This window comes from Suncus etruscus, chromosome 13, assembly GCF_024139225.1.
Source record: "Suncus etruscus isolate mSunEtr1 chromosome 13, mSunEtr1.pri.cur, whole genome shotgun sequence".
Lineage (NCBI taxonomy): Eukaryota > Metazoa > Chordata > Mammalia > Eulipotyphla > Soricidae > Suncus > Suncus etruscus.
Genome location: NC_064860.1, coordinates 89,139,367 through 89,166,248, shown reverse-complemented (window position 1 = coordinate 89,166,248; position 26,882 = coordinate 89,139,367). Strand labels below are relative to the sequence as shown.

General features: G+C 34.4%; 1 protein-coding gene across 1 annotated transcript; it reads right to left on the bottom strand.

Annotated features, from left to right (window-relative positions):
- Positions 1 to 1,122: 1,122 nt before the first annotated feature.
- Positions 1,123 to 24,535, bottom strand: HHLA2 (HERV-H LTR-associating 2). Its single transcript, XM_049785602.1, has 6 exons — positions 24,478 to 24,535; positions 22,475 to 22,825; positions 21,161 to 21,441; positions 13,243 to 13,543; positions 3,175 to 3,209; positions 1,123 to 1,152 (listed from the first exon to the last, which is right to left on the bottom strand). Exons 1-6 carry the CDS (start codon positions 24,533 to 24,535, stop codon positions 1,123 to 1,125), a joined length of 1,056 nt encoding a protein of 351 aa, XP_049641559.1.
- Between the last annotated feature and the right edge of the window lie 2,347 nt (positions 24,536 to 26,882).

Sequence of the window (26,882 nt, the reverse complement as noted above, 5' to 3'; positions counted from 1 at the left end):
AATTACTCGGAACAATCCATGTGGATGGGGAGTGTGGTGAAAAAAGAACTCTCATCCACTGCTGGTGGAAATGCTGTCTGATTCAGCCCATAGGTTGAATCCAACTTTTAGCTATTGTGCTGAGTGCTATGATAAATAGTGGTGTGCAGACATCCTTTTGAATACATGTTTTTCTTTCCTGGGGATAGATACTCAGATGTGGGATTGCTGGGTCATCAAACAGCTCAATTTTGAGTTGACATAAGACCTCTCCATATTGTTCTCTTTTTTCTAATAAAACTTTATTTAAGCACCATGGTTACAAACATGTTTGTTTTTAGGTTTCAGTCACAAAATGTCCACCGCATACAACAGTGCAAACTTCCTGCCAATAATGCCCCCCCTTTGCCTTCCTCCCCCATGCCCTGCCTGTATTCAAGACAGACATTCTATTTCTCTCACTCACTACCATCGTCATAATAATTGTTAATGTAGCTATTTTTCTAATTGCATTCACCACTCTTTGCGGTAAGCTTCATTCATATCATGGGCTTATTCTACCAGCCTTCATCTCTATTGTCTCTTAGTATTATTACCATACTGCCTTTTATTTTTTTGAATCCCACAGATAAGTAAGACTATTCTGTATCTCGCTCTTCCTGTGACTCACTTTACTTAGTATAATAGTCTCCATGTCCATCCATGTATAGGAAAACGTCATGACTTCATTTCTTCTAGTAGCTGCGTAGTATTCCACTGTGTATATGTTTGTTTCTTTGGTCACTCATTAGTTGTCAGGAATCTGGGTTGTTTCCATATTCTGGCTATTGTAAATAGTGCTTCAATAAATATAGACATGCAAAGGGCATTTTTGTAATGTGTTTTTGTGTTCCTAGGGTATGTACTTAGGAATGGAATTTCTGGAACATATAGAAACTCAATCTACATATTCTTCTCTATAGCATAGTGAACCAGATAGCATTCCCACCAGAAGAGATGCATAACATGTCTTCAAACTAGATGTTCAACAAGAGATGAGTGGATCATGAAGATGTAATACAGTGGGATCCTACATAGCTCCAAGGAATGATGCAAGCATACGATTTGTTGGGGGAAAAAAGCTTGTCACAGTATGTCTTTATTTCATTTATCAGCTCCATTTTCCTGAAGGGCCTAGAATCAAGAAAAAATTATTAAATGACCAAATCATTATCATATATTTTATCTAACTATTTAACTTTTGTTGTTGTTGTTGTTTGGGCTACACTCAGTGATGCTCAGGAATTACTCCTGGCTATGAACTCAGAAATCACTCTTGGCTTAGGGGACCATATATGGGACACTGGGGATCTAACCCAGATTTGTCCTGATCAGTCATGTGTATGGCAAATGCCCTACCGCTGAGCTATTGCTCTGGCCCCTACTTATTTAATAATGATAGTGTTTTGTTTGCATTTTAGTTTGTTCTTGGGTGGGAGATATAAGCCATAATTTGTATCTGTAATTAACAAAACCTACAAGAAGTATCTATTAAGTCTATTGAGGGTAATGAGCAGGTGAGTATATTTTTGAAATAACTCACAGGCAAAGTACAGTTTATTATGGAGTGGTATACATTAAAAAAGGTGCAAGTCTACTGTTACTCAAAAAGTGCTCAGACTAAAAGTTCCAGCCTACATTTTGGGGTTTATATACCCATTTTGGATGTGGGACCCTCAACCACAGGAGGTTGTCTATGTAACTTTGTCCTAGAATTCAAGGCTGGTATAGTTTATTACTGTTTAGATGCTACCTGCATATTACTGATAAGTATTGGGCTCAGTAGCTCTATATTGGAATGCGTCTTTTGTTATTGGGACAAAAATATTCAGACATTCTTGAAGGACAAGCACAAGGATTGTATCTACCTATTGCGATGCCTGAGAAATGTATGACCTATATCTCCAAGAGGGTCCCACGCTGCCTTTCTGTTTCCTGTTTTTGGTCTGACAACTAGAAGTCTGTGGAACTTTGGCATTTTATAACGGTGTCAACCATTACCCTCAGAAATGGAGACTTTGTTATATAATAATCATCAATTACATTTAAAAAATTTATGCTCTGTGACTTACAATACTGTTCATGGTAAGGCTTCATGCACAATGTGCATGTCTGCTTTCCTCCATCCTCTCATTCTACTACTGATCTTTGGTTTCATTCTCACCACATCTTCCACCCATTATGGTAAATTTAATTCTGTGGGCCAATTCTTAGGTTTTGTTGTCTCAAAGCCACCATTTTTATCAGTTTTAATCTTGTTAGATAAATTGGAGTTTTCATGAAAAATAAAAACAGGATTACCTCACTCTTTGCTCTTACTAATAGTATCATAAATCGAATATACATGATAGAGTGTTTGGCCAAGTATATAATTTTATCTGGAGCCAAAGCAATAGCATAATGGGCATATTGCTTGCCTTGACTGCAGCTGAATTGAGTTCAATCCCAGACATCCCATATGGTTCCCCCAAATACCACCAGGAGTAATTCCTGAATGCAAAGCCAGAAGTACCCCCTGAGCATCAGTGGGTGTTGTCCAAAAAAGAACAAATAAGCAGCTAAAAAAGAATCTGACTTGATCAAGCACCCTTTAAATTTTTTGATTCATATTTTTGGTTCACAAATTTTATTGGAACTAATACATAATAGTTCATTCCCAAGGAATTGAGAAGTAGCTGAAATAGTAGTAGGATTCTTGGGGGGGGGGGGAGGTTACCTATAATCTGCTTGTTTTTTAATCTGTGACTATCTTTCTTCCCACTTCATATAATCCCATCAAATGTTTCCATCAGAAAGACTATAGTGGCACCCCATTATAATAAGCATGCCATTAGAGATCTCTTTAAGTAATAGTAAGAGATAAGAAAAGCAGCTATTTAAACAAACTCTACTTGTATGCATAATGATAGTTATTGGGAAGCCTCATTGTATTTTTCCTGAGTGTACTATCCTGTAGACTCCCTGTTTTTTTCTACATACTGTCTTGCATAAAGATTGACATATGTGTGCACCATACACACATATGTGTGTGTATATATACATACATATGGCACCATACACACATATATGTTAATATATGTACACATACACATACAAATATGTTAAAAATTCATCTATAAGTAGAACCCTTATAACTGGTTAAAGACAATGTCTTACCTTGGTTTCTTCTGCTTTATCATCGTTATGCATTTCTATAATAAGAAAAAATTGTAAGAAGTTATTTGAAAGGGATACATTTTCCCTCTTTCTTTCATTAGCATGATCATCTAATCAACATTATTTGGTCCATTTTATGTCCTTCTTTTGAACAAATACCAAACAATGGGGAGTTTGGAGGGAAAAAGAATCAGACCAGAGGTAAAGTAGGGACTAAGGTGGAAATTTTTGGTCTTCTAAAGGCTTCAACAGTTATCAAGAGAAGTGACTTTGCATATTAATGCCACAAATATTAGCATTATAGAAGCCATGTCACCTAAACTATAACAAAACATTTTTTAAATAATGTCAAATAAAATAACAGAAGAAAGCAAAAATTAAGTGCCCTCAATGCAGTAGGAATTCATACAGCACAATTAGCAGTAAGTTATTACAATTAGTTCTGAGTTCCATAAGGGGATCAAAAACCAAGCCAGAAATCAATAATTTTTATAATTTAGGCTATTTACTAATAAGTAATGGAAAGAACAGGGTGTTGAGGACTAAAAATACCATTTCTAAATACAGATCTCCCAGGACCTTGAATTAAGTGTCCTTTTAGATATACCCTTGAATAAGAACATAGCAAAATAGTAATAGAAAAGGGAACCAAATAGGAAAACAGGTTTTATGTGACTATAATTTCTTATAACTTTGAAAGTACAATCAGGCACCTTGGAGTTAGACAAGATCTTATGGATATTTGTAGAGCTCAAAATATATTTTCCTTTCCTTCCATTTTTTTTTTTGGCTTTTTGGGTGAAACCTAGCAGTGCTCAGAGGTTACTCCTGGCTCTGCACTCAGAAATCATTCTTGGAAGGCTCAGGTAACCATATGAGATGCCGGGATTTGAACCACCTTCTGTACTTGATGGGCTGCATGCAAGGTAGTTGCATTAGTGTGCTATCTTTCTGGCCCCCTCAAAAACATATTTTCTAACTACAACACTATAGACAATTTTCTAAAGCAACCAGTACTTTAGTGTCTAAGATATTCTTTTTGTGCCATTAGAATCCCATCCTCTATCATGGAATATTCCTCTGGATTAATACCGCTTTCATGTTGATTATTCCTTTCGTTGTTTATTTCTTGCATCAGCATCCCATCCTCTCCATTGAGATGTCCTTCTGGATTAATATCTCTTTCATGTTGATTACTCCTTTCACTGTTTGTTTGTGTCTTCTTGTCTAATTGAGGTGGAGATCAGAGAGAAGAGATAAGAGCAAAATCAAATAATTATTTTTTCAGCTTTTTTCCCTATCCATCACCTGCCTATGGTAGTGTCTCTCTCAGTCCATATTTGAGGAACTGTTCTTCATTTTGTCCTTTCGAGTATGGTATCTTCCATGTTCTCTTCTGTACAGTTTGTACAGTCTTAAAATATTTGTTTGTACATGGATGGACATGAAGATTACCATGCTGAGTGTAACAAGCCAGAATGAAAGGAAGAGACATAGAATAATCTCACTCATTTGCAGGATATAAGAAAAACAAGGAATGGTATGGTAATAATACCAAGAGACTATAGAGACAAAGGTCAGGACTTTCAGCTCAGGGTAGAAAGATTGCTACAAAGAACAGTGAGTAATAGTAGAGTAGAGAAAGGTCTATTAGGACAATGATAGATGGAATGTAATGTCTGGACAAAACTTGGCACTGAAAATGGAGAAGCTAACAGGCAAAGCATCCCTCCATTAACAATAATTCAAAAAACACTATGTCAAAGGTAAAGAAAGAGATAGATAGATGATAGATTGATTGATAGATGATAGAGATAGTTAAAAAGAGAGAAACAATTTGCCTGCCCTAGGAAAAGGCAGGGGTGATAGTGATGGAGGGAAACAGGAGACATCAGTGACAGAAAGGGTGCATTGATGAAGGATGGTATACATTGGATGAATGAAACCCATCACTGAATACTTTTGTAACCATGATGTTTAAATAAAGCAATTTAAAAGGAAATAATACTTTTTTTTCTCCAAGTAGACTTATGCACAATTCGGATACAGAATCTAAACTGTTGTTCTTGTATTGTATATACTACTTATTTCTTCTGTAAGTTAAACTTTTCTTAATGAAGCTGTTTTTTTAGATCAGGAGTTAGACTGGGGAAGATAAGCAGACTGTACTTCCCATATGATCTACTTCAAACTAAGGGACAGTAGTAAGTAAACAAACCTGCAATAAATAGAGACTAACATGAAATTACTATGCTAGAACAAGTAAATATACTGCTTGCTGACATCCTTATAGTCTACCTTCAACGAAACTACGCCTGCCCAGTGGGGCCCAACTGTGAAAAATTGTGAGTGCTTCCTGTGTGTGTCTGTCTCCTGTCCTCTCACATGAACCTCTTGGGAGTGGGCCAAAAAGAGGCTCCAGCAGAGCACGGCTGCTCTGCTTCACTACAAGACTGTGTGCTCTTTCTAAAGAAAGAACACCATTGCAACAAGAAGAAAAATCAAACTAAGAACTGTGCTGGATCACTGAAGCCCACCATTTCTCTCCGGACTGTCTTCTCTGCTGCGTCTCAGGCCTAAGATTTGATCCTGTGTGAGGCTTCATCCACGGAGGACTTCCCTCCCTTGGAGGCAAGTTGACCCATCTAGAAAGGGTAGAGCCAGAGAAGTGTGGCTGCCCACATCATTTAGCCAATGAATACCACCAGACACATAGAAAAACCCACAATACAAGTGTGGCAATGGGGAAACAACACAGGCCAGCATCAGACATAGAGAATGAAGATGACAATTCTGATGACCAGATAATGACCAACCAACTAATCAACCTCTCAGATAAGGACTTTAGACTAGCAATATGGAAGATGCTCAAAGAACTCAAAGAAACCATGGATCAAATTGAACAGAACACTAATAAGAACCAAGAACATATGAAGACACAAATCACAAAACTCCAAACTGAAATAACATATCAATTAACAGGCCTGAAAAACTCAGTAAATGAAGTGAATGACAAAACGGATAAGCTCTGGGACAGGGTATCAGAAGCTGAGAATAGACTTGGTGCTATGGAAGATGAGATACATAATAATTCCATACAGCAGGAGAGATTGGAAAAAAAAACTTAAAGCAAATGAAAAGACAATGGAAAAATTAGTCAAGAAATGTGAACAGATGAAAATAGAAGTCTATGATAAGCTCAACAGGAAGAACTTAAGAATCACTGGAGTCCCAGAGACCCAGGAACAAAAATTCCAGGAAAAATAAACGGTCAAGAACATCATTAAAGAGAAACTTCCAGAGCTAAAAAATATATGTGATCAAATCCTGCATGCTCGAAGAGTACCAACCAAAAGAGACCCCAGAAAAACTACCCCAAGACACATCCTAGTCACAAAGATGAATCCCACAGATAGAGACAAAATTCTGAAAACAGCAAGATCAAATTCAAGGGAGCATCTTTGAGATTTACAGCAGACCTGTTACCCAAAACACTCAAGGCTAGAAAGCAGTGGTGGGATATTGTGACAAGACTGAATGAAATGAATGCTTCACCTAGAATACTGTACACAGCAAAACTCACTTTCCAGTTTGACAGAAGAATACATGGTTTCACAGACAAAAAACAGCTCAGAAACTTTACAGACTAAAAACCAGTCTTAAGAGAAAAACTGAAAGACCTAATTTAAGACAAGACTAACCAGAAGACACACCAAATTTCAATATAAAGATGGCACTAAATCCCAGAACAATTTTTTTCTCAATGTCAATGGACTAAATGCACCAGTTAAAAGACACAGAGTGGCTAAATGGATAAAAAAAACTCAACCTAACCTTCTGCTGCCTACAAGAAACGCACCTGAATAGTCAGAACAAATATAGACTCAAAATAAAAGGCTGGAGAAAAATTATCCAAGCAAACAACACCCATAAAAAAGCTGGAGTGGCCATACTAATATCAGATAATGCAAAGTTTATACTCCATAAGGTTGTAAGGGACAAAGATGGACATTTTATATTAATCAAGGGGTATGTAAAGCAGGAAGAAATCACTCTCCTAAACATATATGCACTAATGAAGGTCCAGCAAAATATTTAATACAATTGTTGATAAATCTGAAAAATAATATCAATAACAGCACAATAATTGTGGGGGACCTCAACATGGCTTTGTCAACACTGGATAGGTCAACCAGACTGAAACCCAACAAGAATATACTAGACCTGAGGAGAGAAATGGAAGAAAGAGGCCTAGTGGATATATATAGGACACTACATCCCCAGAAACCTGGATACACATTCTTCTCCAATGTACATGGGACATTCTCCAGGATAGACTATATGCTGGCACATAAAACATACCTCCATAATATAAGAGGATAGAAATTTTGCAGGCTACCTTCGCTGACCACAAGGCTCTGAAATTATTTGTGAATTCCAAAGGGACTCAGAAGAAAAACTTTAACACCTGGAAGTTAAACAGCCTCATACTGAATAACCAATGGGTCCGAGATAAAATCAAGGAGGAAATCAAAAGGTTTCTGGAAACAAATGACAATAAAGACACAAACTATCAGAACTTATGGGACACAGTAAAAGCAGTACTGAGAGGAAAATTTATAGCTTTGCAAGCACACATCAGGGAGGAAGAAGGAGCTTGCCTGAGTAGCTTAATGACACAGCTAATAGAACTAGAAAGTGCTCAACAGAAGGACCCAAAAATATGGAGACAGAAGGAAATAACAAAGCTAAGAGCAGAAATCAACGAAGTGGAAACCCAAAAAACAATCTGAAAGATCAATGAAAGCAGAAGTTGGTTCGTTGAAAGAATAAACAAGATTGATAGACCACTGGCAAAACTAACAAAGACAAAGAGAGAGAAACTTGATAACTTGTATTAGGAATGAAAAGGGAGAGACCACTACTAATATGGCAGAGATTCAAAGGGTAATCAAAAACTACTTTGAGAAACTCTACGCCACTAAAAATGAGAACTGGAAGAAATGGATAAATTCTTGGACTCTTATAATCTTCCACGGTTGAAGGAAGAGGATGTAGCATATCTAAACACCCCCGTCACCATTGATGAAATTAAAATGGTAATCAAATGTCTGCCGAAAAACAAAAGCCCAGGCCCAGATGGATTCACTAATGAATTCTTTCAAACTTTCCAAGAGGAACTACTACCAATCCTGGCAAGACTCTTTCATGAAATTGAACAAATGGAAACATTTCCAAATAGCTTTTATGAAGCCAACATCACCTTGATACCTAAACCAGACAGATATGCAACAAAAAAAGAAAATTACAGACCAATATCACTGATGAATGCAGATGCAAAGATCCTCAACAAAATCCTGGCAAATAGGATTCAATGCCTCATTAAGAAGATCATCCACTATGATCAAGTAGGTTTCATCCCAGGAATGCAAGGATGGTTTAACATCTGTAAATCTATCAACATAAAACACAGCATCAACAACAAGAAAAATAAAAACCACATGATCATATCAATAGATGCAGAGAAAGCATTTGATAAGGTCCAACGCCCATTCTTGATCAAAACTCTCAGCAAGATGGGAATGGAAGGAACCTTTCTCAATATAGTTAAGGCCATCTACCACAAGCCAGTGGCAAATATTATCCTCAATGGAGAAAAACTAAAAGCCTTTCCTCTAAATTCTGGTACAAGACAAGGCTGTCCTCTCCCACCACTCCTATTCAACATAGTACTGGAAGTACTTGCTATAGCGATTAGACAAGAAAAAGATATCAAGGGAATCCAGATAGGAAAGGAAGAAGTCAAGCTCTCACTGTTTGCAGATGACATGCTACTCTACTTAGAAAACCCTAAAGACTCTACCAAAAAGCTTCTAGAAACAATAGACTCATATAGCAAGGTGCAGGCTACAAAATTAACACACAAATATCAATGGCCTTTCTATACACCGATAGTAATAAGGAAGAAATGGACATTAAGAAAACAACCCCATTCACAATAGTGCCACACAAACTCAAATATCTTGGAATCAACTTGACTAAAAATGTGAAGGACCTATACAAAGAAAACTATAAAACTCTGCTCCAAGAAATATGAGAGGACACGCGGAAATGGAAACACATACCCTGCTCATGGATTGGGAGGATTAACATCATCAAAATGGCAATACTCCCCAAGGCATTATACAGATTTTTTGCGATCCCTCTAAAGATACCCATGACATTCTTCAAAGAAGTGGATCAGGCACTTTTGAAATTCATTTGGAACAATAAACACCCTAGAATAGCTAAAGCAATCATTGGGAAAAAGAATATGGGAGGAATTACTTTTCCCAACTTTAAACTTTACTAAAAAGCAATGGTTATCAATACAACATTGTATTGGATAAAGGAAAGGCCCTCAGATCAGTGGAATAGGCTTAAATACTCAGAAAATGTTTCCCAGACATACAATCATCTAATTTTTGAGAAAGGAGCAGGAAATCCTAAATGGAGCAAAGAAAGCCTCTTCAACAAATGGTGTTGGCACAACTAGCTAGCCACTTGCAAAAAATTGAACTTAGACCCCCAGCTAACATCATATACAAAGGTAAAATCCAAGTGGATTAAAGACTGCGATATCAGACTCGAAACCATAAGATATATTGAACAACACATAGGCAAAACACTCCAGGACATTGAGACTACAGGCATAGTGAAGGAGGAAACTGCACTCCCCAAGCAAGTGAAAGCAGAGATTAACAGATGGGAATATATTAAGTTGAGAAGCTTCTGCACCTCAAAGGAAATAGCGCCCAGGATACAAGAACCACCCACTGAGTGGGAGAAACTATTCACCCAATACTCATCAGATAAGTGGCTAATCTCCAAAATATACAAGGCACTGACAGAAATGTACAAGAAAGAAACATCTAATCCCATCAAAAAATGGGGAGAAAAATGGACAGACACTTTGATAAAGAAGAAATATAAATGGCCAAAAGACACATGAAAAAATGCTCCACATCACTAATCATCAGGGAGATGCAAATCAAAACAACTATGAGGTACCACTTCACACCACAGAGAATGGCACACATCACAAAGAATGAGTATAAACAGTGTTGGCGGGAATGTGGAGAGATAGGAATTCTTATCCACTGCTGGTGGGAATGCCATCTAGTTCAACCAGTATGGAAAGCAATATGGAGATTCCTCCAAAAACTGGAAATCGAGCTCCCATATGATCTAGCTATTCCACTCTTAGGAATATACCGTAGGAACACAAAAATAAAATACAAAAACCCATTCCTTACACCTATATTTATTGCAGCACTATTTACATTAGGAAGACTCTGGAAACAACTAAGATGCCCTTTAACAGACGAATGGCTAAAGAAACTGTGGTACATATACACAATGAAATATTATGCAGCTGTCAGAAGAGATGAAGTCATGAAATTTTCCTATACATGGATGTACACATCATCTATTATGCTGAGTGAAATAAGTCAGAGAGAGAGATAAACGCAGAATGGTCTCACTCATCTATGGGTTTTAAGAAAAATGAAAGACATTCTTGAAATAATAATTTTCAGACACGAAAGCAAAAAGAGCTGGAAGTTTCAGCTCACCTCATGAAGCTCACCACAAAGAGTGATGAGTTTAGTTAGAGAAATAACTACATTTTGAACTTTCCTAATAATGAGAATGTATGAGGGAAATGGAGAGCCTGTTTAGAGTACAGGCGGGTTTGGGTGTGGAGGAGGGAGATTTGGGACATTGGTGATGGGAATGTTGCACTGGTTATGGGTGGTGTTCTTTACATGACTGAAACCCAAACATAATCATGTATCTAATCAAGGTGTTTAAATAAAATATAAAAAAAAGAAAAAAAAGAAAAAATGGATAATTTTTGTTGTTAAATAAAATAAATATTAAAATTCATAAAAAAAAGTTCTACCTTCAGAAATAGTGTTTCCTCTGACCATATCTCTTAAGTACAATAGGCAATCAGTAGCAAGAAGAAGAGGCATGGGCTCAATCTCAGAATTCTAGGACACTCAGTACCTTCTCAGAAAGGTTACAAAATAAAGGAGAGCTTCTTGGAGTCTAGTTCTACCTCTGCTACTACTTAGTTAGGCCATCATAGGTGTTTGCTTAAGTCTGATTTATACTCTGGTATATGGTCCTATTTGATTCACTTATTAAGCCCCAGTTTTCTTTTATGTAAAGTGCAGAAAAATATAGATCTGAACTTTTCCTAGATCCAAGTGTGTTCATCAAAGCAGTCCTTTCAGAAGTTCTGTGTCAATAGCATCTGAATGTGTCATTTTAAATTATAGTAAAAATCTATTATATTATAAGTAATAAGATTTTTTTACAGAAAAATTTAAAGTTAACATAAAATTTTTACAAGGATTAAAATAAAATGCTCCCTACCCTAAGGACAGTGTTGTTTTAAGAAGTAGCAAGTAAATACAAAGATCAAAGAAAGAAAGAAAGAAAAAAACAGGTATGAAAGCACAGGACTTAAGAATGAGGAATAAGAACAAAGAACCTGAAGGATCCTTTGAAGCAATGGGTAATTCCTCTCCAAAGACCACCATCTTATAGCTCTGATTTTCTTTCCAGTTATTTTCCATGCCAGATAATTGAACTCATTTGGTATATTATTTTACTGTCAGATTTAAATTTGTCTTCTTTAAAAAAGACAAATTAAAATGTCAATTTATTTAATTAATCATCTATTATTTATTGAAACAGTAGGATACATGAAAGTTATGGCAGTATGCTGCAATGAATACCTTATGAACAGCTTGATGTCTTAGGGTTAGGATAAGGGTTAGGGTTAGGGTTAGCATAAGTTTGTAGAAATAGAACAGTAGCTTGTAAATGTAGACAAATCTTAAAAGTTTACAAAAAATTTACAAATGATTCTCCAGAAAATTTACATCTGCTTACATGCCTTGCAGCAGTGTTGATATTTAATAAATGTCATATTCAATACAATTGTACCTGAATATTTGGAGCCAGAGCATGAGTTCTTACCCAGACAGGAACAATTGCGTATTCTTAATTTATATAGTAATAGCACTATTAACGGCATGCCAACCGTAGCACAAATGATGATGATGATTCGTATCCAGATGTTAAATTTATTATGATCTAGACAGATAAACAAATGTAAGCTGAAACTACCAAAGTGAATAATTAAAAAAAAAAAGAAAATGTATATTTGGATGGTTATGGTATATTTGATAACTTAAAAATTGTAATTGTTATTTATTTCCTTCAGTTTTTACTGGTCAAGGCTAATTTGGGAAGGAGAGATTTATAAATGGCTTTCTTTGTCAGATGTATAACAGTCTTGTTTTTCTTTGTATAAACTGAACATTAGAATTCTCATTGGAGACCTGAATAGTGTGTACTCTTTAGATTGATTATTCCTGGTTACTTTTGCATATTCCCAATTGAATCTAACATTAAAAAATATTTAAAGAGCCTAAGGATAGTTCAATGGTACAGTGCTTGCCTTGCTAGAGGTTGTTGTTCTATTTGTGGCATTGCTCCATATGCCCATGTATGACTCTAAAGGCAGTGCCATTGGGTAATCACTGATACAACCACAAAGTATGTGACCTCTGGTGTAATGAGTCCCACAACTAAGTGGGTGGGAATTACAACAAAGTGTTATGGACACAGTCATCACAAAAGCAACGATGTGCCACTAACCATTAATGTGTCTCCTTGACTTAATGTCTCAATTCTTAAAAGCACAACTGTGCTTTTAGCTTTGATTCCACAAACTTATGTTCTAGAGGTATAGCAGCCCATAAAATTATTGAAAAAGGTAGGTTCTCATTTTTCATTTCTGAAACATCCCAAATCCTATAAGAAATGTTGTGTGAACAATTTATTTTTCTTCTAAAATAGGGCCCTTTTAGAGGCGAAATGAAGAGATTATCTGAATCACCATCACCTATCTGTGCAACATTTCTGAAACAGCAAAGAATTTTTTAAATGCCAACCTAAATTCAGTTGTTTATATTCATAGTTATCATTCACAAAATCCATTAGCCAACTTACCTACATCCAGGTTTTGGGTAGTGAGTAAAATATATTTGCTTGAAGAAATATTGCATAAGTATTTCCCACTGTCTGAAATACTAAGTTTGGTCAAGGTTGAAAAGATGGTTCCCTGACACATTAGCTCTTCATTGCATGATATTCGAGTCTCATTGATGATTGTCCTTTGTGAGGAGCTATGAAAGGAAGCAAGCATGGAAAAGATTCCATTTTGCTCTCTGGACCAAGTAACTATGAAGTCTTCATCAGGTTTAAAAAGATTGTTTCCAAGTTCACACAGAAATGAAACTTCTTCACTTTCCTTTGCTTTAAGGTCTTCTAACATGATGGAAGAGATTAAAAAAAAATTTAAGTAAAATTTAAAAAGAATTTCCCAGGTTAAACTTTCAAATGCATTTAGAAATGACATTTCTGAGAAACTATTGAAAATTTTTCTGGGGAATTTTTTGATTAATAGCTTTATTATCACAATTTTAAAATTACTGCCCAGAATAAATTTAGGTCTTCAAGGAGGCTAAGCTTGGAACAGCTAGGCATATGATCCACCTAAGTTTTAAAGATTTAAGTTTTAAAGTTGAAAGATGTAAGAATGAACATTACATTGGCCTTTAATGGATCATACACAGACTCATACTCTGAGATGTAATATAGTAATACCAGTTTGATTAATACCAATTCTTAAATAAATAAAAAGTTCTCAGAACCATCCTTTGAACTTTTGCTTAAGAATAAAGAAAATTTAGAAAAAGTTGAGGGTAATAAGAAAATCCAAATAAAAATGACTCATTAGCCCAACAGTGCTTCCCCAGCATAGCAGGCAAGTGGGTGAAGCACAAAAAGGAAAAGTATTAGTTCAAGAAGTATGGGGCCGTAGTGGTGGCACAGTGGTAGGGTGTTTGCCTTGCACACAGGTGACATAGGATGGACCGCGACTTGATCCCTCAACATCTTATATGGTCCCCAAAACCGGAGCTATTTTTGAGCACATAGCCAGGAGTAACCCCTGAGCATCACTGGGTGTGACCCCCCCCAAAGAAAAAAGTAAAAGGGACTGTGCTTGTGGACTGCATGGCATGAGCCAAGTAATATCAAATCAACAGACCATAGAGACCAGAGTGACAAAATATTTTTCACTTGTGACAGTGTCTTGAATTTCATGATGCCATAAAGATCACAAAGCCAGAAACTATTCTGGTTCATTACATGTTTGACTTTTTAATGTTAAATGATTAAAGGTCATTGCATTTTGAAACCCTTTTATTGGTGACAATTATTTTCAAACCTCCACATTCATTTATGTAATATGTGTATGTAACTTAAAGAACCAGTCTAAGGCTGAAAAGATACAGGAGGTCAGAAGAAAAAAGATGAAAGAAAAAAAGAAAGAAAGAAGAAAGAAAGAAGAGAAAGAAGAAAGAGAAAGAAAGAAGAAAGAAAGAAGAAAGCAAGAAATAGAAAGAGAAATAAAGAAAAAATTAAAGAAGAAAAAGAAAAAGAAAAGAAGGAAGGAAAGAAGGAAAGAAAAAAGAAAGAAAAACAAGAAAAGGATAAAAAGAAGGAAGGGAAAAGAGAAAGATAGGAAGAAGGTGAAGAAGAAACAGGAGGAGGGAAGAAATCATCTAAATAATAGAAGTTAAGAACTTGGAAACAGGAATAAATAGCCCAAAGAAAAGAACAACACAAAACTTTATATAAAAAAGACCGTAGATAAGCAGCAATGTAGATAAGCAGCTATTTATAAACATTTCTAAATGATAGTTATAAAGATGACCATGTATCTGAATGAAAGAATGAATGGGCAAATTAATTAAAACACAAAGAGAAGTATAAGAATTAAAGAATCAATGACAGAACTAAAAGTATAGTAACAGGATAAATTTAGATTGAAACAAACAGAGGAGCAAATAAGTGAGCTCAAAGACAAAACAATTGAATTTATGTGAACAGAGTAATAAAGAGAATAATAATTTTGAAAAATAAAGAAACAATAAGGGATCTCTGGACAAAAACCATAGGAGTGATGTTTACATTACAACTATCAGACAAAGAGAAAGAAAGGTAAAGAATGTTTGAGTAAATGTATGAGGGAAATGGAGAGCCTGTTTAGAGTACAGGCAGGGGTCGGGTGGGGAGGAGGGAGACTTGGGACATTGGTGATGGGAATGTTGCACTGGTGATGGGGGTGTTCTTTACATGACTGAAACCCAAACACAATCATGTATGTAATCAAGGTGTTTAAATTAAAAAAAAAGTAAAAATATATATATATATCCCCCAAAAGATTAAAGCAAACATATGCATATAGGAAACACAAGGAATTCTTAATAAAAAGAGCCCAGAGACCCACACCAAGATGCATAATAAATTACAATTTATAGTTTAATGATAAAACCATTGTTATATTTTAATCTAATTAAAATTATATAGAGATACAAAATTTTTCTTAAGTGTCATACACTAAATCAAGTGGGATTTATCCTAAGGGTATAAGGGTAGCTTAATATATGCAAGTCAGATAATGTGACATACCACTTTAATGCAAGAAAAGATAAAAATATGTTATAATTATAGATGTAAAAAACTCATTTAATGAGGCATACATGTGCTTATTTATAATAACAAAACAACACAATAGTAATAGAAAAAATTTACCTCAATGTAGTAAAGACCAAATATCACAAATCTCCAGTTAACACATTAAATGGAATACTGAAAGCCTTTTTTCTAAGATCAAGTACAAGACAAGGATGGCCACACTGAATGCTATTATTCACTATATTATTGGGAATCTTTGCCACAAAAATTAGACAAGAAGATAAATTTAAAAATTTTAAATTTGGAAAAAATATGTCAAACCATCATTAATTGTACAGTAATTTACACAAAATATCTTTAAATGTCAGCAAAAATTATATAAAGAAATTAATGGAGTGGCAAACTATAAAATTATTGGGCAGAATACTATTACATATGCAAAGAATGAGTCAAAGAGAAACAATAATGAGGTGGTAATAAGACAAAAGAGAAAGAAGGAAAAGAAGAGAAAGAAGCGAAATACATCATTGTGTCCTTCCCCTTACCCAAGTACCTGAGGGTCAATTTAACTAAGAATTTGTAAAGTATATATGGAATATCATAATTTGAGGTTAAAAGAAATAGATTAAGTAAAAAGGATATATTTCATGTTTTATTTCTTATGGATTGGATAAATAAAAATTGTTAAGCTGACAATCATACCCTAAACACTATACAAATTAAATGCACTCTCAAAATGCACATGGCAATTTTTAGGAACTTGGAAAAAATACTGCTCATATTTCCAAGAAATAATAAAACTCTTTGGAAAAGCAAAAGAAATCTGATACAAAAGAAGATGGAAGGCACTGCTTTTTCCTTTTAAGTAGTAATCAAAACTTTGTGATTATATATATATATATATATATATATATATATAGTACAGGAATAAAGACTTATTTTCAGGCTAATACAATAAAATTGAGAGCCTAGAGATAAATTATTAAATGAATGGGTATTTAATCTATGGCAAATAAGTTGAGTCTAGTAAGTGGATAAGAAGCATATTCAATATATGGTGCTGGGAAAATTAGTTATCTACATGTAGAGAAATGAAAAGCAAAATAAAGCAAAGCAATAAAATTAAATAAATCACTCACTTGTATACACAAAACAATTGAAAGTAAATCAGACTTTATATTAAGGTTTCAAGTAAAATATATCAAGAAAGTTATTAGTCGAATTTTCTTTAACATTGACTTCAATGTTAAAGAAACTTTATCATTGAATTGATTTAATGTTAAGAAAACAAATTTAAAAAAATAAACAAATGGCAGCTAAAGAAAGAGTACAATGGGTAGGGTGCTTACCTTGCTTATGGCTAGCCTAGGGACAGCATCACATATGATGCTCCATGCTTGCCATGATTCCTGACTATAGAGTCAGAAGTAACCCCTGAGCACTGCCAGTTGTGGCCCAACAACCCAAAACAACAACAAAAACCACACACAAATGGGACTACATCAACTAAAATGTTCTGCAATTTAAAAAAATGAAAATGCTGACAAAATAAAGGCATCCTACTGAATGAGAGAAAATATTCATGCAACATCCATCTAGAACATTTAGCACTCACAAACTCAACAACAATGATGTCTCATCATAAAAATGGGAAGAGAAGTTGAATGGTTATCTCCTCAAAGAAAAAAATGCCTATGGCGAATAGGCATATTAAAAAGTTGTTCATAATTAAGGACTAGAGAAATGCTAATGAAAAAAGCAATAAGATATCACCCATAGCTAGCTGTACTTAGAACTAGCCACCTTACCCTTCACCCCAGTCAGAAAATGTGAATGCGCTGGGCAATGTATTAATTCAATTTCTATTAATATTGGTAATATTCTTCAAAGAAAAGAACAAAAAAACCTTAAATTAACTAAACCAGGTATAGTCTCTAGGCCTCACCCAAAATAAGATTTTTAATAATTTCTGTAAAGTATTCTAATAAATAAAATATTTGAAAACATACATTATACAGAGTTAAATATCCAAAATAAATAATAATGACAAAAATCACAGTAATTAAAAAGTATAAGGACTTTAAAAATAAATTTCAGGACAGACCCAGGTTCAATTCCCAGCATTTCATATGGTCCCTCAAGTCTGTCAGAAGAGATTTCTGAGTGCAGATCCAGGAGTAATCCCTGATCTCTGTTGAGTGTGGCCCAAAAGCCAAAAAAACAAACAAACAAAAACAAAAAACAAAAACCAAAAACCATTTTTCAACAAAATAACAGAGGTAGACAACATATACATGGAAAAATATTTCCTGCCTATATATAAATAAAGCCACGGTGAGATTTAACCTCATATTTGTTGAATCTCTATCATTTAAAAAAAAATCAAGAAACAGTAAGGGATGAAGGTATAGAGTTAAAAGAACTGTGCAATATTGGTAGAAACTAAATTAATATAAATTCTATAGATAACTGAAAGAAAGTTCCTCAACAGTCAAACTATGTTTTATGAGCCTGAAATATTACTTCTGGGAATTTACTTGACAAATACATATAAACACTACTTTGAACAGACATATATGCATCTTACCTAATTCACTGAAATACAACTGACAAAAACCATGATATGGAAATAAACTTTGCCCATTAGTGCATAAATGTATGGATATAGGTTCATATACACAATATGTTAGTTCATCCATAAATAAAACCTTGCCATTTGTAACAACATTAATAGACCTTGAGGGAATCAGATTAAGTAACATAAGTTAAAGAAAGATAATACTGTATATTTCACATATAAGTGAAATATAAAAGAACATACATGAAACAAATTAAACCCTTGGATTCTGAAAACAGAATGGCAATTCGCAGAGCAGAAGTGGGGCAAGGTGGGCTTGACTTCTTCCTTTTCTATCCTAATAACCTTGCTATATTTTCTTGCCTAATTGCTATGGCAAGTACTTCTAGTACTATGTTAGTTCTGAACAAGGTAAAATATGGCATAGTTGTGGATGGTGATTAGACCGAGTGGTGATAAAGTCATATACTTTAAAGTCAAACAGTTATTGATCAATGTTGTCTAAATTTTTATCCAATAATTTTTCCAACTGTATACAGACAATACCCTCTTAAACTATTAGTTTTATTATTATAAATCTATTGAGTATTTTCAGCTTGCCTGTCCTCTTACACAGATTGGCCTCTATGACCAATGATGGCCATGATCAATCTCCCTGGATATAGACTTAGTTACTTCACAAGTAGCTTCTGCAAGAGAGAAATAGCAAAGCAAGCTATCTAGATGACAGGCTGCTCTAAATATGTCTTTGATTTCATTTCACCTATGGGACCCTGGTCAAACCCACTAGTAGATATAATCCTTTAATCTTATTCTTAATCCCTTTTTTTTAAATCTTTTGTTATCTTAGCATCACCCTCAATTTTTTGTATTACAACAAATTCAGGAATATTTTTTCTTTTTTCTTATTCTTTGAACATAGGATCATTTTTGCCTGGGATGATTGTGGTTTCCCATAGTTTCCTAATTCTCTTAAAATTCTGTTCTATGCAACTTTAGCATATATCCTGTCCCATATATCCTTCAACAATCCCATTCATGTTTAATCTCAGTAAACATAATTGTTTACTTTGTATATTATATTCCTGGTTTAATTTGACTTTTACATGTTTGTGCTAGATACTATGGTTCTAGAAATAAGTAAGACTCTTAAGGTCACAGTGTGAAAGCATCAAAGTGTAGCATATAATTCTAAGATAAAATATCATTAAGCCATGTGGTACATAGGAGCGCAGATGCTTCCCTGCATTGTTTTTCTGGGAACCTAGCAGATATTCACATGAGAGATAATGCTGGGTTATATGAGTAAAGTAATATGCATGATACCCCTTTATTATCAGTATTTTAAACCATAATGACTAAAATAAAATTTAAAAAACCATAGATAGAGGAGAAAAACACAGGTCTTCCATAGAGTCAGGGTTGGGTGCAGGGAGGGTTGGTGGAAAGGAAACTAGGTCCTTTGGTGGTGAGAAATGTATGCTGGGAAAGGGGAGGGTTTTGGAACATTGTATGACTGAAACTCAATCATGAATAGCTTTGTAACTATATCTCATATTGATTATATTAAAATATATTAATTTTTAAAATAGCATTAAGTTTAAGGAACTTGTTAATTCAGTATTCTTAATTCTAAAGAGACATAAAATTAGCATTCCAAATAAAATATTTACTCTATAATCTTAACATTTTTTTTACCATTTTCCACATTTTAATGGTTGACTGAAGTCAACATTGAGTCAGTCTGCCTTTAATACTGAGCTCATGTAAAGATAGTAAATCACTCATATTGAATATTTTCTTAGTGCATTATTGAGAATGGTAAACTCCATAACTAGTGGGAAAAAGACTAAAAAGGGTGTCATAAAACCTGAGCAAGAGAAAAAGGGCAAATAAGGAATTTTATAAGGTTTTTTTTTGCTACTTAATACAGAGCACTAATGATTTTAACACATGTAACCTACACTTTCTCCACATATGAAAATGTATGGATAAACTGTTTCATTATAATAAAATAATGAAGTTATGCTTTTCCTTGGAATTGAATGAATATTATAAATTAGTTTTTTTTTCATCTTATTTTTAAACAGTAGTTTATAGAGGAGGGGATTGACCAGTATTTGTTTCATAATAGGTAAAGGAATAAATGTTAAATACTGGCATAAATGTTGATAAACCCTAATAACTAGCTTGATATAAATGGACTAAAACAGTAATGCAAATTATTTAATTTTTCTTTTGTTTAAAGACTGGTAAGAATTAAAAAGTTGTAACATCTTAATGAATTCTTTCTATTTTTGGTGGTATTTTAAACTCAACTATAGTTAGAAAATTGGAGCTAAAGAGATAGTACAGGCATCTATACTTTTGCATTGATGAGCCCCCTGCATTGTGTCTCCTGGATACCATATAGTCCCCCAAGCCTGTCAGAAGTAACTCCTAAATGCAGAGCCAGGAGTAACCTCTGAGCACTGGCCCCCAAAGAAAATAAAACAAAAATCCCTGTAAAGAATAAATAACAGACATACAATTGTATTTATGGATATATTTGATATTTTACATTCCACAAAATATTTTCATCAACTCATAAGAATTAGAAAAGAAAGAATTGCTTACACTTTTGTCATTTTGTCATTGAGGAGCTAATTCTTAGAGGTAAAAATGATTGGCAAAGAGAATATAAGTATTTGATCAGGGACTCCAGTTTTAATCTGTCACAGATGTATTTTCGTTTTTTTCTCTTCCCTCTTTTTCTGCAAACCAAACCTCCTTTCCCCAACCTCTGACATAGAACAGGTACAAGGCAACCTTATCGAGCCCACCTTTCTGTATCCATAGGCCGGTCCATGTTTGCTCCAGCAATGAGTTTTCAATAGAACATTCATAAAATGAACCTGGTGATTCAATGTTTATTTTGTTAACATAATGACTTAAAGTTCCATTTTCTTCCATATTTGTGTGGCCAGAGATGGGAATATCATCTATTTTCCATGTGATATTTGGACAAGGCTGAACACATAAAACACCACATATTAAGTTGCTGCTTGTATTAATCTCCTCATACTCTATCATAGGTGTCATGAAACCTGAACAAGAGAAAAAAGGGCAGATAAAGGATTTTATAAGGGTTTTTTTTTGTCACTTAATACAGAGCACTAATGATTTTAACACATGTATTGAAGAGCTAATTTTATTTTTTTTGGAAAAAACGTGACTATCAATGACAGGAAAACAAAACAATAATCTCAAATTTCTTGAATTTTGGAGAAAATCTAATAATCTTAATGAACAAATAAGGATTCCAAAGCCTATAAGCTATAGCTCAGGCATCAACCTCAATAATTTATATACTATTTGATTCTGTTTACACATAGTTTTTAGATTTCTGAGTTAAACTCTGAAACAGCTAAATGAAACAGAACTAGAGAAAATAAATTACATACCCATTGGGATATGTCTTCTTCCAGATAAATAAATAAATATGAACAAAATAAAAGAATGTGCTATTAAAATAAACATTCAGAAAAATACATACATAATTTAAATAAATCATTCAAATTTTTAGCCCTCGGATTGGTAGAAATTTTAAGATCGATAATATTTGGTGCTGATAATACCAATGGGGATTATCAATATTTTATGCTGCTTGTGACAGTAATGTGATTATTTCAGATTATATCCTATTAGATAATGATGTTTATCACAACATTGTTTGTTTGTTTTCTGGATCACACCCGGTGATGCTCAGGGGTTACTTCTCGCTATGCACTCAGAAGTCGCTCCTGGCTTGGGGGATCATATGGGACGCTGGGGGATCCAACCAAGGTCTGTCCTAGGTTAGCACACTCAAGACAGATGCCTTACCGCTTGTACCACCGTTCTGGCCTCTCACAACAGCTTTTTAAGAGATGCACTGGAGACCCCTCAAGAGGTATCAATAAAAATAGAAAAATCAATAATCAATTGTAGCATGAGATTTGATGCACAAAAATAAAATGAAGTATATTAATATCTACTGAATAGGAAAAAAAACCATAGCACATTAACAAAGAAAATGACATTTAAGTAAATACTTAATCATATGTCTATTGTTTTATATAACCATATAAACTTACTTACCTCCAACCTTTAGCTCTACTTTTCCCCAGAAATTTCCAGATGATGTCCCCACATAGCAGGTATAAAGTCCTTCGTCCAGAAAGTTTAATCTTTTAAGTAATAAGGAAGCATTCCCCTTGTGAATTTCACTATGAAATAGGGATGTTCTGTTTATGTATTGTGGGTTTATAATCTGATCATTGTTTTTGAAGAATGAGTGAATAACCTCAGTGTTTAGATCCCGCCAGTAAATTACTGGTTCAGACCCAACTTTAAATGAACAAGGGAGAATTATATCTGCACCAAGTTTTCCAGTGACTCTTTGCACTTTCTGAGATCGAGATCGCCCAAAAAACCGTGGAAATAACACATCTGAAATACAGAGAAGTTATAAAAACATGAATTAATATGAATACCCAGGAAGGGTTACAGATTACATGAAAGAATTCTCCTTGTTCTCTAATCATTAACAGAAACCATGCTATCAAGAAACTTAGCAAGTCTGGTTGCTAGAAATAAGTCATGAAGCTGTGTGTCTGAAGTTTTTACAATATGACTATGAGAACTGGCAATAGTTTAATAATATAAAAAGTAGTTTGCTATCCACTTGATCCTCTAATATTCATAGTAGCAACATCACTAAATGTTATGTATATTCTATATAAAAATACCATCTTTTAAAAATTTTATTCTACTTTCACTTTTAACATTATTAAAAATAAGTGAATTTATCCAATTGGCTAAAGTAAGCAGGATCTAAAATATCTTGAGCAAGTAAAAAAAAAAAGAAATATTATTATATTAAATGTAGAGTCCAATCCTGATTTATACACATACACACTGTCAGCTTCAAACTTTGAGTTAATTTTTTTTTCTGTTTGGAGTCTAAACTGGCAACTCTTGAGAGCTACTCCTGGCTCTATGCTCAGGAATATCTTTTAGAGGATCTGGGGAAACGTTCAGTGCCAAACAGATAGTCTCAACTTCCTACAGGCAAATCATGCACCCATCCATTAAGCTATTTCTCCAATTCCCAAAGATTAATTTAAGGTGAGTGGACTCATCACAAGAAATGTTTTTGCAAAGAAAATATACTTAGTCATTTTATATTAACTGAAGGCACCATCTAACTTCTTATATAATTTAAGAATAATGTTGTAAATCACAGTGTCAATGAAAAATAAGAGATTTGGAAGACCAAAGAGATACAACAGTGGGCAGGGCATTTGACTTGCATGTGATGGACCCAAGTTCAACCTTCAATACCCTGTATGGCCGTCTGAGTCCCTTCAGAAATGATTTCTAAGTGCAGAGTCAGGAGTAAGCCCTGTGATCTCCTATGATGACCCTCAAACAAAAACCCTTAAAATTTAAAAATAAGGTAGATATTAGAGTTGATCTGCAGATTATACATTTGAACTCAGAAGTTTAATATTTTAGCACAGTGAATTCCTTAGTGCCTTGAACAATAAGACTGACCAAGCTGGAAGAATTGGCCAGAGATCTACACTCTCAAATAGACCCACACTGTGCTATACAAAATGTTAGAAGGATATGGTATTAAACTAAGTAAAGGAAATGGAAAAGTGTTAAATCAAAAGGCAGAGTGTTTTTTTACTTCTTTAATTTCTTTACTAAACATTCTAATATTTCAGTGGATAATTAAAAATCCCATAATAGGAAGTAGCAAAGTTGATAATGCCTTATGTCAAGTGATGTGTTAGTTCCCAATTTAAAATTTGAAAATATAAATAAGTAAACCAATCAACTAAATTTATCTTTCTAGTGATGTTATGTATGATAGAAGTAATAAATAATTAAGATCTTTAATCAGAGCAAATAGGAGAAAATATGATTTTTAAATCACATGTAGGTTTTAGGCTTTGTCCTGTTTCTTATTACCAAAACTTTTTGGAAAGTTCTCAAGACTGGGGCCACAAAGGGAACAGTCAACTCACACTGTATTTTCATGTTCCTGTCTAATGATTTAAGTAATACATGAATGTATTATAGAGGCACCTTACCATCAGATCGACTCAGAACAATGAGGAAGAAAATCCACACTGCCAATGCTGCCTTCATATCTTATGGTGGTCATATTTTGTGATGCTATCAAAGAGAGTCAAAAAATGCATGTTATGAGTTACAATTGTAAATAAAAATTAGAAAAGAGGGGCCAGAGCAATAGCACACCATTAGGACATCTGCTTTGCGTGCAGCCGACCTAGGACGGACTCAGGTTTGATTACCAGCATCCCATATGGTTCTCCTAGCCCGCCAGGAGCAATTTCTGAGTGCAGAGCTAGGAGTAACCCCAGAGTGCAGCTGGGTGTGGCCCCAAAACCAAAAACCCAAAAAAGCAATTAGAAAAGAAAAAAAAAGTATATGACTACATAATTTATTAAATTATAGAAGATTAATTAATCCACACAAATAATTATCCAGTAACTAAAGCTTATTTTATAAAAGGTGACATCATTTACATGTCAATATATTTTCCATTTCAAAGTTATGAAAGGAACTTTTTTAATATAATTTTTATTTTAATCATAGTGGCTTACATATCGTTCACAGTAATATTCCAGGTACATATTAACATTGAATCAGGGGAATTCCCACCACCGAATTGTCTTCCCTCCACCTCCGTTCCCATCCTTCCTCCCATATCCTCCACTCTCACCCCAGGGGCTGCTAGAATGAGTGGTCCCCTCTGTGTCTAGTTTACTACTTAGTGATCTTATAACTGTTTGGTCTTGGTACCTCCATTACTTCCCCCTCTGATTGGGACGCGGGACTAGATAGTTCAAGTTATGTGTTTTTGTTTGAGGAAGAGAAAAGTAATAAAATGGGGTCAAAATCAACTATGCCGACAATGGGCAGAGTCCTTCTAGAGGCTCTCCTCCTTGGTTTGAGAGATGAAGGGGAAAAAAGATGGTGAAACACCACAACAGTTCAAAAAGAAGTATAAAATAAGATATCCAGTGAGCACTGTAGCAATAAAGATATGCACCACATAATTGCTATAGTCATGAGATAAAAAACATGACAGAGCACAAAAAGAAAGAAGAGAAAAGAAGAAAGAAAAAGTAAATATATAAATTAAAAAATGGACAACTACTTCAATATCTACCCAAAAACAAAGAAATCGACAAAAACTAATTAAAAGAAAAAAGTAAGATTATTTTGTGCTTTTTGTCTCTTTTTTCTTTCCCCTTCTGTATAGGCACAGTAAATATTGGGGTCATTCGAAACGGGAATCCCCTTGTCCTAAGAGATACAGGGTTTCTCCACCCTTGGAATATATTGTCATAGGATTATCTATAGACTCCTAAAAGGAACTTTTTATTATAAATTTAATAAATTTAGAGAATTAACTAGTTTCATAAGGCATAACTAGAAAAGGCCATCAGATCATGTGTAAGTTTTATACATTTTTAAAAAGACATTTGTGCACATAGGATTGTGATATGACATCACTATTTAATCAGATGGTAACTCTGAAGAGAGGGTTTCATATCTAAAGTTCTGCTTTCTATATAACTGGTACTGAAAAATAAATGGATGAATAATGATTATCTTGGTTATCTCTAGATTTTTATAGTAGTTTCAAAGCTTTCTATAATGAATCTGTATCTAATAAGGTACTCATTAAAATAATTATTTACAAATAATTCTTCAAAAGTCAAAATAGTGAGAAAATAGAATTTGTAAAATGTATTCAGACAATATAATTTTAGACAAGTAAAATAAAAATTTAATCCTGGTATTTGGATTACAGAAAGTTTTTAAACTTTTAGAAATAACTTGGAGCAGAGGAAATTCCAGGAATAAGAAGGCACTTGCATTGCATGTGGCTGATCCTTGTGTGACTCCTGGGACTGCATATAATCGTAAAAATACCATTAGAAGAATAGACCCAGGTGTAAGTCAGTCAGAAGTACTGCAAAGTGTGCCACTCAAACCTAAGTTTTTGTAAAAAATAGCCTGTGTGGAATAGGGAAAACAGCTCAAAATGACCAAAAGGCACATGAAAAAATGCTCCACATCACTAATCATCAGGGAGATGCAAATCAAAACAACTATGAGGTACCACCTCACACCACAGAGAATGGCACACATCACAAAGAATGAGTATAAACAGTGTTGGTGGGGATGTGGAGAGAAAGGAACTCTTATCCACTGCTGGTGGGAATGCCGTCTAGTTCAACCTTTATGGAAAGCGATATGGAGATTCCTCCAAAAACTGAAAATTGAGCTCCCATGCGATCCAGCTATACCACTCCTAGGAATATACCCTAGGAACACAAAAATACAATTCAAAAATTTGTTTCTCACACCAATATTCATTGCAACACTATTTACAATATCCAGACTTTGGAAACAACCAAGATGCCTTTCAACAGATGAATGGCTACAGAACTGTGGTACA